Below are 13,840 nucleotides of genomic sequence, written 5' to 3'. Positions count from 1 at the left end.
CGTTACCAAGGGCATGGCACTCAGGCTGTGGTTGTGAGCATGGGTTGGATGAGGTCTTTAAGGGCACGTGGGGGAAGGGTAGGGGAGGGAGTCTTCCAGATCCTCTAGCCAGGTATAAGTGTCAAAGAACTTAGGATCTTGTTTCCCTAAAGCAGAAACTGCAGCTTGACCAAGCCCACACACCTGTTTTATTTGGGCCACCCAGTCTGTGACTGGGTACCACACTTTAAAGGTGGGAGATTGCAAACATCTAACTTGGCAGTGCTAGGTGGGTCCATAAGCGGCAACAATTCCCAGAGCTGGTAATGCAGCCAGTGCTGGGCCAAGCAAAGGCCTCAGTGCTCCCCAGCTCCCCGCCCATCTCCTCAGATCACAGCCCCTGGAAACATTTGGGGCTGCATCCCTGGCTGTGCTAAACTGAATGCTCTTAAGAGTCTTAGGGGGTGGATGTTCTCCCTTGGTGTCCATGAAGTTCCTCCCCAGTCGGAGCTGAGGCTAGGTTACACGAGGGAAGTTGGGGTTCCTGGCCCAGTTCCAGTGAAGGTACTCCCAGACACTCGCATGCAGGCGGCCCTGGGCAAGCACGGCATCAGCGGCCTTGGGGATAGTTGGGCTTTGTCCAGAGCAGCAGGGGCCAAGCCAGCCAGCCTTACAACCAAAGCTCTCTCACAATTCACCCCCCAATATCCCTACCTCATGTCTCAGCAAAGACCTCTGATGAATGAACTCCAGCACTGTTTATTGGGCACAAGACATGGGGTGGCTTCCTACTGCCCCATTTCCACAGTAACCAAAGCAAGGCTGGTTCCCTTGCTAAGAGTAATTCCCAGATGTGAATTAGCTGAATTCGAAAGTTGAACTGGCATCTTCAAAGAGTACGATAAAAACGCTTTGTATCAAAGTTGTGATTAAAAAAATAAAAACGTTAAACCCAAAGGCATAGAGGGAAATGGCAATCCTGAGAACTGCCCTGAAATGTCAGCCTCGAACCTCATCTGAATCCTTTAAGCAGGTGAACCCTGGGGAGGCCCGCACCCTTTGGGGAGCGGGAGTGCAACGGGGTGAGCTGCGAGCCTGCCTGGCTTCCATCCGGACAAACCTTCGTAGCGTCTCTGGCAGTGAGTCGAGTCACTGCTGGGAAATACAGGGAAAAGCAAGGGGCACAGGCACTGCGGAGCCAAGACACAGGGGCAGTGCCCATCCCTGCATTTCCCAACTACATGGTGCTCTCAGGAAGGGCGGCCCCCTGCTCGCCGGCAGCAGGGTCTGGGGGGCCAAGCCTTGGTCACAGACTGGGGACTGACTCCAACTCGGCTCCAGGCCCTTGCTTCCAGTCCTCAGTGTCCAAGGGAGAGAGCTGGTCCCAGACTTTCAGGCCCGTGGCGGGAGAGGGGAAGGCAGGTCAGGCCTCTGGGACCAGCTCTTGCCCTTCTAGGCGGGGGCCCAGCAATGAGCAGAAGCCAGGACGAGGGGCAGACAGAGCGTGGAAGTGGTGTCGCTGTACAGAGGGCGGGCAGGCACGAGTCGGGGGCCCTGGCGGCTGCTAGGACAGCATGGACTGCTGCACGGCCTTCTGCAGCGACTGCCGCGTCACCAGCAGACGCACCACCTCCTCCGAGCGCTTGGTGAGCCGCTTCCGGGCCTGGTCGTGTGTGACCATCGTCATGTCCCAGCCGTTCACCTGGCCCAGGGAGAGAACACAGCCCACCTCAGCTCGCCGCCTTCTGGGATCTGAAAGTAGGACGGGCTTTGGGAGGCCTGGGTCTCCCAAGCTGACGTGCCCGGGCTGGGGGATGCCAAGCACCCCTCACACGCACACCCGGCGGAGAGCCAGCTTCCTCTGGGGGCGACGCCAGTATGGGCTCCAAAACGACTTCGGTGATTCTCCCAGGTGCCCAGGGAGGCAGGCAGGGGCAGCCCCACCACCCCCAAGTGCTTTAGACCCTCTGGCCCAAACCTTGTTTTCCTCCTTTGGGACATCTGTTACCTGCATGATCTTGTCCCCAATCTGCAGCCCAGCAATTTCCGCAGGGCCTCCTTCGGATACCCGTGTGACGTAAATGCCCTGGAAAGAGACAGCCCAAGTCAAGCACCGGGGTCACTGGACTGGCCTCTTATCCACAGAGCAAAGCCCAGCATGGCATACTCCTAGCCGTCTGTCTGTCCCGCACCCAGTATCCCCCAGCACAGGCTGTGTCGAACAGCCAAGGGGGAAGTAGAGCAGCCCCATGAATGCTACAGCCCCTGCTGCTAGCCTCCTGGGCTCTGTCTGAGCAGGGCTTCCGAGGGCTGGGAGGCCCACCCCTACTTATTCCCACCAGATCATTTCTTGGACCTTCTTAGAGAGGACCGTTTGAGAGAGATGAGGTCTGCTCCTTCCACAAAGGCCCAGGAAGCAGACCTACCAGCTCAGGCCTCTGTGCCCCACAGAGAGGTCCCCAGACCCTAGTCCTCCTCACCTTGTCCGTCTTATCTTCTGAGAAAGGATTCTGGGAGGGATCCTGGTCAATTCCACCTCCAATGCTGAAGCCCAGGATTAAGTTCTCACCTTGACGCAACTTGTGAATTTCAACTCTTTGCTGGCAAAGATAAAAAACGAGTTGGGGATGAGTGGGTATGGAGAGCAAATGTGGTCTCTGTCCCCTGCAGCAGCCTCAGGCGGCTGGGTAGGCTCAGAGCCATGCCACGGGGGTGGGGCCCAGGGCCTCCTTCAGGAATCCAGCTGGTCACCAGCCTGGCAGGCTGGGGCGTTCAGACTCATAACTCAGCCACATCAACCCACCCACACAACCCTCAGTCCCAACCTCTCCCAGCTTCCTCTGTCTCAGGCACCAGCCTTCTCAACACATGCTAAGCCCCTCGTGGCCCAAGAGCCAGGGTGCTTTGGCTGCTCTGAAGGAGGGCCTATGTCCCAGGGGAGGGACCACACAGGGCAGGAGAGGTCAGGCCCTGAAAAAGAATTCAGGCACACTGCTGAGGCAGCTCGGATTGCTGAGCCAGCACTGTCAAGGGCAAGCCCGGAGATGCTCGGGAAAAGCAGAGATCAAACTTGCACAGAAAGGAGGAAGGCTGTCATGGCCAAAGGAACAGGAGCAGAGGCTTGAAGGTGCTATGGATACGTGTCCACAAGACTGGAGTGTACAGCGCGGGACCAGAACTGGGAGGTGAGATGAGGCTGAGGCCGGGTCAGGAAGGCTAGGGAGTACAGGCCCAGGAGACTGGCCCAGAGGGAGGGGGCGTCTCCCTAAGCCCCAGGCCCTGCTCTTGTGCAGTGGAGGAGGTGGAGGAGGGGCCTAGGGCTCTCCCACCATGCTCTGAGGTTGTGGTCCCCATCTGTGCCAAGCTCCTTTCAAAGCCCTCAGCAGCCACCCTCCAGTCACCAGATGCTGGGAGCCAGACTGAATGCCCCACCCCAGAAGTTGACAGTTTTAACAGAAAGAAGAAAAATACAAAGCAAAAGGTGACTTGATCTGGACTTGAGGGGCTTCACAAAGGAGCACCAGGCACTGGGCTGACCAGGATTTTGGCCACCTGACCTTGATTCTAGGCCCACTGGAGCTCTCATAAATGGGGGGGGTAGGGCTGGGCTCAGGCCTGATGGTAGATCATGGTCAGGTGTGATGCTAGAGTGACCACTCAGGCAGTCGGTAAGGGAAGAGATGTCTCACAGGGTTGGGATGTGGAGGCCAGGGGACATGAGCTACTTAGGAGGTGAGATCAACAAACTCCAGACTGTTCATGGCTGAAAGGAGTCAAGGCGAGCTCCTGGCTGGCCACCTGGCCTGGCTGAACACAACCATCTCCCAGATGGGGACCCGAGAGGAGAAGGAGCATGTTGAGCTGGAGAGCCAGGAGCCATCCAGGCAGGTGTCCAGAAGGTAGACAGGCCTATGGAGCCAGAGTTCAGAGGAGAGGGCAAAATGGTTTTAACATTCTCAAAATGTTAACTACATGGGAGAGGGCACAGGGTAGGGAGGAGCCTCTTCCACCCCCATCCCTTATCCAAGACACAAGAGGGAGAGGCCAGACCCCACCCACAGTATTCAGACATGTTCCTAGTGTGAGAAGAATTGGAAGGTCATGGTCCTAGAGTTTTGAGGAAGGCCCGGGTATCAGTCATGACCTGCAGTAAGGGGGTTGCGGGAAGCGTGACACCTGAGGCCCACTGGGCCTAGGTCCTCATGTGCAAACATGTGCACTCCTCCAGGCCTGCCTCTGCCTCCTCTGACACACAACCTCTGCGCACCTTTGACTCACCCTTAAGATCAGAAAGGAGTACAGGCTTTAGGACTGGGAAACAAGGCCCCGTCACTGACTTGCTGGGTGAGGTCAGGCAGGTTACTGCCCCTCTCTGGTTCCCCACCTGCACCCCTTTTTTCCAGCTAAGGAACAAACCTGACCCCTTCTCTCTGGGGTAGCTAGAGCACTGGAAAAGGCAGGCTGGTGCAGCCAGGGTGAAGCTGAGGACAGCTGTCAGCAGGTCCAACAATGTCTCCTCCTAGCGCAGGCCTGAGCTGGCGCTCTAAGCTGACCCTCACGTGTCCGCTTTATCAGTGGCTCCCTGGTCACACCACCTGACTTCAGGAGTCCTCAACACGCCCATCTGAGATACTGCAGCCAGTCAGGGCCCCAGGACTGGAACTTCCACCTGACCCGTGCCCTGTCCAGCAGGCATTTCTTCTTAGAGACCTGGCTCCTTCCTGAGGGATTCTTCACACGACTGAGCATGACTAGACTTCTCTCTGGGACTCAATTTCCTCACCTTAACCACAGAGTGGGCCTCCAGGCCCCATCCAGCTGTGGCATTGGTATCTGGGTCTAATGTCCCAGCCTCACTTTGCCTATTCTAATAGCACTTGGCACCCAAGACCAGCCAAGGGAGGAGACAGGGGCCTGAGCTGACCCCAAAGGGTCTCCTCAGGCCCCAAGTGCCAGGTAGGGGACCTGGACTTTGCCCCAAGGGCTGGGGTTCCAGAGAACGTTCGGAGCAGGATCGAACCAGTTGTATGAGCCTTCACTCTGGACCGGACGGCGATGGGTCCGAGAAGGAAAGGCCGTAGGGGAGGGGGGAGGGGCTGCTATGTTGGCCCCGACCACCTCCACCCCGCAAGTCTCCCTTTGGGCGGCGGCGCCGGCTGGAGCAGAGGAAGCACTTCCTCATTCCAGAGGCTGCGACTCATGGACGTCGGGGCCGGCGCCCGCCACCCGCGGCTGCCCAGCTGGGGGACACAGATCCGGGAAGTGGGCGCTTTCCCTGACGCCCACAGCAGGGGCCTTTCTCCTCAATCTTCCCTACCCCGTCCGGCTGAGAGGAGCCCAACGCGGCGGCGTTGGTGCGCGGGGTCTGGCCTCGATCCCGGTTCCTCAGGAGGCGCTTGGGTCCCAGCCATTTCTGTTGCATGGCTGGGGAAGACCGCGGCTCCGCTCCGGCAGAGCAGGAACCGGAGCTCTGGCTGCGGATTTGCAGGAGACCCGGGCTCGACGCTTTGTCAACGTGTTTGAGGTGTCAGTTTACCTATCTGCAAAGTGGGGTCAAGCCAAGACGAGGAGGAGCCCGCGCGAGACCACTCACCACCACGGCGGTGACCGGCTGGCCCGGGACGTAGGACATCTCGACCCCAACCTGGTAACCAAACACCGCTCAGTGAAGCCCGCAGCGAAAATCCCTAAGGCCTCGCCCTCTCTGGTTAACAAAGGCCAACCAGCCCGGCCCGCCCCGTCATGAATAGTTAACGACGCACCAGCCAATCACCGGCCGGAGCGCTCTCGGGCTTTCGGAAGTCCCAGCGCGCGCATAGAAAAGCGAGAGAGGGGTGGAGCGTGCACGGAGCGCTCGTGGCGCATGCGCCAGTGGGCGGGTGCGAGTTCCTGGCGACTGCGCAGGCTGGGCCGTCCCAGCATCCTCCAGTGCAAGATGGCGCCGCGGGAATCCTTACCACAGGCTGTCTGAGGGAACGCCGAGCTACTGCGTCCGTCGCCGGGTTCCAGGTAACTGGGCGAGTCTGGGTGGAAAATGCAGATGTGCCGCCAGCAACCCCGAGCCCTCAGCCTTTTCAGCGTCTTTCGAACGTCCCAGACTGAGGGGTGCGAGGTCTCCGCAGCCCCAGGGGGAGGGGCGGCGCGAACCCAACTCGCCACACTCCGGGCGCCACCTGTAACTTGGTTCTCTCCGCAGCCCCGCGTTGCTCCACGAGAAAGCAGAGGCCGAGCCCGGGCGGGTGCGATGGCCGCTGTGGTGGCCAAGCGGGAGGGGCCGCCGTTCATCAGCGAGGCCGCTGTGCGGGGCAACGCCGCCGTCCTGGATTACTGCCGGACCTCGGTGTCGGCGCTGTCAGGGGCCACGGCCGGCATCCTCGGCCTCACCGGCCTGTACGGCTTCATATTCTACCTGCTCGCCTCCATCCTGCTCTCCCTGCTCTTAATTCTCAAGGCGGGAAGGAGGTGGAACAAATATTTTAAGTCGCGAAGACCTCTCTTTACAGGAGGTCTCATCGGAGGCCTCTTCACCTACGTCCTGTTCTGGACATTCCTCTACGGCATGGTGCACGTCTACTGAAACGTGGGCAGGGATGACTTTTTTTAAAAAAACAACAACAACAGATTGGGAGGGCTCTTGCCAGAAATTAACACCAGGTAGACTTACCTAGTTTTTAAATTGTTGGAGTCGTCGCTTGTCCTGGAACGTTATAAATAATTTATATCTTAAGACGAAGAGCCTGTACTGTTCGTCAGATTAAATGAAGCGTGAGACCCTTGTGGAGTTTTTTTCCTATCTTAACGCGTACCACCTGTCTGCCATGGGTGCAAAATCGCCCGGTATTGACTCCGGGAGAGCTGGGACTGCGCCTTAGTTTTCTGTCCTTTCATTGCGTTTACACATAGGCCCCTCAGAGAGGGGCCACTAGGGCCTGAATAAGGAGAGAACTTATCGTTAACATCCTGAGAACTAATACCAGTTAATATTTATTAAGTGTGCCTTGTATGCCAAGCATTGTACCTGTACCTTTTACACTCGTTACTTTGCTAATTCTAGCAATGTCCTTACGGAGTAGATGTGATTGTTATTCCCCATTGATGAACCTGAGGCTCAGAGAGGCTAAATACCTCTGCCGGAGGAGGCACAGGTAGGAAGAGGCAGAGCCAGGATTCAAATGTAGGTCTCTTAATTGCTCTTACTGTATTGGCTGACTGTACCTTTTCAGAACCCAGCCTTCCCTCCCAACCCTACTCTCAAGGTATGAGTGGTGTCATTTCAGTTCCATTTCACCTAGTTAGAGCTAGCTGTTATTTCCAGTTTTTAAAAAGCAAGCTCTTTTTTTCTAGACTCTGTCTAGTGAGAATTAAACAGATTGATTGATTAAGCTAATCTATGGGCTTGTCTAGAGTGTAAATGCCTCTGTCTATATGCTGATCCATGATTCCTTCCTGTCAGGAGGCTTATCTTAGAATAAAATGCATACATTTAATTGAGAAATAAATATTGCATTAGTGTTAAGTAAGGAACACGTTGCTTGTGGAATTTATATAGTTTTAACTGGGAACACCTGATTTCACAAATAGTCAGATTATAAGAGCTACGAAGAGAGTACACGGGAGCCCCAAACCTAACTCAGGTTGTGGGGTAGCTTTTTTTTTTTAATATTTAAATTTTATTTTTTTATACAGCAGGTTCTTATTAGTTATCCATTTTATACATATTAGTGTACATATGTCAATCCGAAACTCCCAATTCACCCCACCACCATCACCACCACGACTACCCCACCACCACTTTCCCCACTTGGTGTCCATATGTTTGTTCTCTACATCTGTGTCTCAATTTCTGCCCTGCAAACCGGTTCATCTGTACCATTTTTCTAGATTCCACATATATGTGTTAATATATGATATTTGTTTTTCTCTTTCTGACTTCACTCTGTATGACAGTCTCTAGATTCATCCATATCTCTACAAATGACCCAATTTCGTGCCTTTTTATGGCTGAGTAATATTCCATTATATATATGTACCACATCTTCTTTATCCATTTGTCTGTTGATGGGCATTTAGGTTGCTTCCATGACCTGGCTGTTGTAAATAGTGCTGCAGTGAACATTGGGGTGCGTGTGTCTTTTTGAATTATGGTTTTCTCTGGGTATATGCCCAGTAGTGGGATTGCTGGGTCATATGGTAATTCTATATTTTTAGTTTTTTAAGGAACCTCCATACTGTTATTCATAGTGGCTGTATAAATTTACATTCCGACCAGCAGTGCAAGAGGGTTCCCTTCTCTCCACACCCTCTCCAGCATTTGTTGTTTGTAGATTTTCTGATGATGCCCATTCTAACTGATGTGAAGTGATACCTCATTGTAGTTTTGATTTGCATTTCTCTAATAATTAAGTAGCAGCTTTTCATGTGCTTCTTGGCCATCTGTATGTCTTCTTTGGAGAAATGTCTATTTAGGCCTTCTGCCCATTTTTGGATTGGGTTGTTTGTTTTTTTAATATTGAGCTGCATGAGCTGTTTATATATTTTGGAGATTAATCCTTTGTCCGATGATTCGTTTGCAAATATTTTCTCCCACTCTGAGGGCTGTCTTTTCGTCTTGTTTGTAGTTTCCTTTGCTTTACAAAAGCTTTTAAGTTTCACTGGGTCCCATTTGTTTATTTTTGTTTTTATTTCCATTACTCTAGGAGGTGGGTCAAAAAAGATCTTGCTGTGATTTATGTCTAAGAGTGTTCTTTCTATGTTTTCCTCTAAGGGTTTTATAGTGTCCAGTCTTAAATTTAGGTCTCTAATCCATTTTGTGTTTATTTTTGTGTATGATGTTAGGGAGTGTTCTAATTTCATTCTTTTACATGTAGCTGTCCATTTTTCCCAGCACCACTTATTGAAGAGACTGTCTTTTCTCCATTGTATATCCTTGCCTCCTTTGTCATAGATTAGTTAACCATAGGTGCATGGGTTTATCTCTGGGCTTTCTATCCTGTTCCATTGAACTATATTCTGTTTTTGTGCCAGTACCATATTGTCTTAATTACTGTAGCTTTGTAGTGTAGTCTGAAGTCAGGGAGTCTGATTCTTCCAGCTCCGTTTCTTTCCCTCAAGACTGTTTTGGCTATTCGGGGAATTTTGTGCCTCCATCCAAATTTTAAGATTTTTTTTTGTTCTAGTTCCATAAAAAATGCCATTGGTAATTTGATAGGGATTGCATTGAATCTGTAGATTGCTTTGGGTAGTATAGTCATTTTCACAATATTGATTCTTCCAATCCAAGAACATGGTATATCTCTCCATCTGTTGGTATCATCTTTAATTTTTTTCACCAGTGTCTTATAGTTTTCTGCATATAGGTCTTTTGTCTCCCTAGGTAGGTTTATTCCTAGGTATTTTATTCTTTTTGTTGAAGGGGTAAATGGGAGTGTTTCCTTAATTTCTCTTTCAGTTTTTTCATCATTAGTGTATAGGAGTGCAAGAGATTTCTGTGTATTAATTTTGTATCCTGCAGCTTTGCCAAATTCATTGATTAGCTCTAGTAGTTTTCTGGTGGCATCTTTAGGATTCTCTATGTATAGTATTATGTTATCTGCAAACAGTGACAGTTTTACTTCTTCTTTTCCAATTTGTATTCCTTTTTTTCTCTTTCCTCTCTGATTGCAGTGGCTAGGACTTCCAAAACTATGTTGAATAATAGTGGTGAGAGTGCACATCCTTGTCTTTTTCCTGATCTTAGAAGAAATGCTTTCAGTTTTTCACCATCGAGAATGATGTTTGTTGTGGGTTTGTCATATATGGCCTTTATTATGTTGAGGAAGGTTCCCTCTGTGCCCACTTTCTGGAGAATTTTTATCATAAATGGGTGTTGAATTTTGAATAACTTTTTGTCAAAAGCTTTTTCTGCATCTATTGAGATGATCATATGGTTTTTATTCTTCAGTTTGTTAATATGGTGTATCACATTGAGTGATTTGCGTATATTGAAGAATCCTTGCATCCCTGAGATAAATCCCACCTGATCATGGTGTATGATCCTTTTAATGTGTTGTTGGATTCTGTTTGCTAGTATTTTGTTGAGGATTTTTGCATCTATATTCATCATTGAAATTGGTATGTAATTTTCTTTTTTTGTAGTATCTTTGTCTGGTTTTGGTATCAGGGTGATGGTGGCCTCATAGAATGAGTTTGGGAGTGTTCCTTCCTCTGCAATTTTTGGAAGAGTTTGAGAAGGATGGGTGTTAGCTCTTTTCTGAATGTTTGACAGAATTCACCTGTGAAGCCATCTGGTACTGGACTTTCGTTTGTTGGAAGATTCTTAATCACAGTTTCAATTTCATTACTTGTGATTGGCCTGTTCATATTTTCTATTTCTTCCTGGTTCAGTCTTGGAAGGTTATACCTTTCTAAGAATTTGTCCATTTCTTCCAGGTTGTCCATTTTATTGGCATAGAGTTGCTTGTAGTAGTCTCTTAGGATGCTTTGTATTTCTGTGGTGTCTGTTGTAACTTCTTTTTCATTTCTAATTTTATTGATTTGAGTCCTCTCCCTCTTTTTCTTGATGAGTCTGGCTAATGGTTTATGAATTTTGTTTATCTTCTCAAAGAACCAGCTTTTAGTTTTATTGATCTTCGCTATTGTTTTCTTTGTTTCTATTTCATTTATTTCTGCTCTGGTCTTTATGATTTCTTTCCTTCTACTAACTTTGGGTTTTGTTTGTTCTTCTTCCTCTAGTTCCTTTAGGTGTAAGATTAGATTGTTTATTTGAGATGTTTGTTGTTTCTTGAGGTAGGCTTGTATAGATATAAACTTAGAACTGCTTTTGCTGCATCCCATAGGTTTTGGATCATTGTGTTTTCATTGTCATTTTTCTCTAGGTGTTTTTTGATTTCCTCTTTGATATCTTCAGTGATCTCTTGGTTATTTAGTAACGTATTGTTTAGCCTCCATGTGTTTGTGTCTTTTACATTTTTTTCCCCTGTAATTGATTTCTAATCTCATAGCATTGTGGTCAGAAAAGATGCTTGATATGATTTCAATTTTCTTAAATTTACTGAGGCTTGATTTGTGACCCAAGATGTGATCTATCCTGGAGAATGTTCTGTGTGCACTTGAGAAGAAAGTGTAATCTGCTGTTTTGGGATGGAATGTCCTATAAATATCAATTAAATCTATCTGGTCTGTTGTGTCATTTGAAGCTTGTGTTTCCTTATTAATTTTCTGTTTGGATGATCTGCCCATTGGTGTAAGTGAGGTGTTAAAGTCCCCCACTATTATTGTGTTATTGTCGATTTCCTCTTTTATAGCTGTTAGCAGTTGCCTTATGTATTGAGGTGCTCCTATGTTGGGTGCATATATATTTATAATTGTTATATTTTCTTCTTGGATTGATCCCTTGATCAGTGTGTAGTGTCCTTCCTTGTCTCTTGTAACATTCTTTATTTTAAAGTCTATTTTATCTGATACGAGTATTGCTACTCCAGCTTTCTTTTGATTTCCATTTGCATGGAATATCTTTTTCCATCCCCTCACTTTCAGTCTGTATGTGTCCCTAGGTCTGAAGTGGGTCTTTTGTAGACAGCATATATATGGGTCTTGTTTTTGTATCCATTCAGCAAGCCTGTGTCTTTCCGTTGGAGCATTTAATCCATTCACGTTTAAGGTAATTATCGATATGTATGTTCCTATTACCATTTTCTTAATTGTTTTGGGTTTGTTTTTGTAGGTCCTTTTCTTGTGTTTCCCACTTACAGAAGTTCCTTTAGCATTTGTTGTAGAGCTGGTTTGGTGGTGCTGAATTCTTTTAGCTTTTGCTTGTCTGTAAAGCTTTTCATTTCTCCATCGAATCTGAATGAGATCCTGAATGAGATCCTTGCCGGGTAGAGTGATCTTGGTTGTAGGTTACATATTCATCACTTTGAATATGTCATGCCACTCCCTTCTGGCTTGTAGAGTTTCTGCTGAGAAATCAGCTCTTAACCTTATGGTAGTTCCCTTGTATGTTGTCGTTTTTCCTTTGCTTCTTTCAGTAATTTTTATTTGTCTTTAATGTTTGCCAATTTGATTACTGTGTGTCCGGGCCTGTTTCTCCTTGGGTTTATCCTGTATGGGACTCTCTGCACTTCCTGGACTTGGGTGGCTATAACCTTTCCCATGTTAGGGAAGTTTTCGACTATAATCTCTTCAAATATTTTCTCTGGTCCTTTCTCTCTCTTCTCCTTCTGGGACCCCTATAATGTGAATGTTGTTGCACTTAATGTCCCAGAGGTCTCTTAGGCTGTCTTCATTTCTTTTCATTCTTTTTTCTTTATTCTGTTCCGCAGCAGTGAATTCCACCATTCTGTCTTCCAGGTCACTTATCCGTTCTTCTGCCTCAGTTATTCTGCTATTGATTCCTTCTAATGTGTTTTTCATTTCAGTTATTGTATTGTTCGTCTCTGTTTGTTTGTTCTTTAATTCTCATAGGTCTTTGTTAAACATTTCTTGCATCTTCTAGATCTTTGCCTCCATTCTTTTTCCGAGGTCCTGGATCATCTGCACTATCATTATTCTGAATTCTTTTTCTGAAGTTTGCCTATCTCCACTTCATTTAGTTGTTTTTCTGGGGTTTTTTCTTGTTCCTTCATCTGGTACATAGACCTCTGCCTTTTCATCTTGTCTGTCTCTCTGTGAATGTGATTTTTGTTCCACAGGCTGCAGGATTGTAGTTCTTGCTTCTGCTATCTGCCCTCTGGTGGATGATGCTATCTAAGGGGCTTGTGCAGGTTTGCTGATGGGAGGGACTGGTGGTGGGTAGAGCTGGCTGTTGCTCTGGTGGGCAGAGCTCAGTAAAACTTTAATCCTAATCCACTTGTCTGCTGATGGTTGGGACTGGGTTCCCTCCCTGTTGGTTGTTTGCCCTGAGGCAACCCAACACTGGAGCCTACCCACTCTTTGGTGGGGCTAATGCCAGACTCTGGGATGGCTCATGCCAAGGAGTACTTCCCAGAACTTCTGCTGCCAGTGTCCTTGTCCTTGTCCTTACAGTAAGACACAGCTGCCACCCCACCCCCCAGCCTCTGCAGGAGACCCTCCAACACTAGCAGGTAGGTCTGGTTCAGTCTCCTGTGGGGTCACTGCTCCTTCCCCTGGGTCCCAATGTGCACACTACTTTGTGTGTGCCCTCCAAGAGTGGAGTCTCTGTTTCCCCCAGTCCTGTCGAAGTCCTGCAATCAAATCCCGCTGGCCTTCAAAGTCTGATTCTCTAGGAATTCCTCCTCCCGTTTCTGGACGTCAGGTTGGGAAGCCTGATGTGGGGCTCAGAACCTTCACTCCAGTGGGTAGACTTCTGTGGTATAAGTATTCTCCATTTTGTGAGTCACCCACCCAGCAGTTATGGGATTTGATTTTATTGTGATTGCACCCCTCCTACCATCTCATTATGGCTTCTCCTTTGTCTTTGGATGTGGGGAATCTTTTTTGGTGAGTTCCAGTGTCTTCCTGTCGATTTTTATTCAGCAGTTGGTTGTGATTCTGATGCTCTCGCAAGAGGGAGTGAGAACACGTCCTTCTACTCCACCATCTTGAACCAATCTATTTATTTTATTTATTTATATTTGGCTGCGTTGCGTCTTTGTTGCTGTACGTGCGCTTTCTCTAGTTGTGTCATTGGGCTTCTCATTGCAGTGGCTTCTCGTTGTGGAGCATGGGGTCTAGGCACACAGGCTTCAGTAGTTGTGGCATGTGGGCTCAGTAGCTGTGGCTCACGGGCTGTAGAGCACAGGCTCAGTAGTTGTGGTGCACAGGCTTAGTATCTCCGCGGCATGTGGGATCTTCCCGGACCAAGGCTCAAACCTGTGTCCCCTGCATTGTCAGGTGGATTCTT

General features: G+C 48.7%; 2 protein-coding genes across 3 annotated transcripts; one reads left to right on the top strand and one right to left on the bottom strand.

The window, feature by feature from the left end:
- Positions 1 to 722: 722 nt before the first annotated feature.
- Positions 723 to 5,811, bottom strand: TAX1BP3 (Tax1 binding protein 3). Of its 2 annotated transcripts, none has more exons than XM_059046838.2 (4): positions 5,573 to 5,811; positions 2,460 to 2,579; positions 1,988 to 2,065; positions 723 to 1,681 (listed from the first exon to the last, which is right to left on the bottom strand). In XM_059046838.2, exons 1-4 carry the CDS (start codon positions 5,609 to 5,611, stop codon positions 1,544 to 1,546), a joined length of 375 nt encoding a protein of 124 aa, XP_058902821.1. In that variant the 5' UTR covers positions 5,612 to 5,811; the 3' UTR covers positions 723 to 1,543. The 2 variants fall into 2 exon arrangements, with proteins under 2 accessions (XP_058902821.1, XP_066876654.1); XM_067020553.1 differs by having other exon boundaries at positions 5,297 to 5,713.
- Positions 5,115 to 6,755, top strand: EMC6 (ER membrane protein complex subunit 6). The gene is made up of 2 exons (XM_059046842.2): positions 5,115 to 5,988; positions 6,176 to 6,755. The coding sequence occupies exon 2, from the start codon at positions 6,224 to 6,226 to the stop codon at positions 6,554 to 6,556; it is 333 nt and encodes a 110-aa protein (XP_058902825.1). The 5' UTR covers positions 5,115 to 5,988; positions 6,176 to 6,223; the 3' UTR covers positions 6,557 to 6,755.
- The last annotated feature ends 7,085 nt before the right edge of the window (positions 6,756 to 13,840 follow it).

This window comes from Kogia breviceps, chromosome 19 (assembly GCF_026419965.1).
Source record: "Kogia breviceps isolate mKogBre1 chromosome 19, mKogBre1 haplotype 1, whole genome shotgun sequence".
In the NCBI taxonomy this organism is placed as follows: domain Eukaryota; kingdom Metazoa; phylum Chordata; class Mammalia; order Artiodactyla; family Physeteridae; genus Kogia; species Kogia breviceps.
Note: the sequence above shows the minus strand (reverse complement) of the source record. Positions and strands in the feature narration are given on the sequence as shown.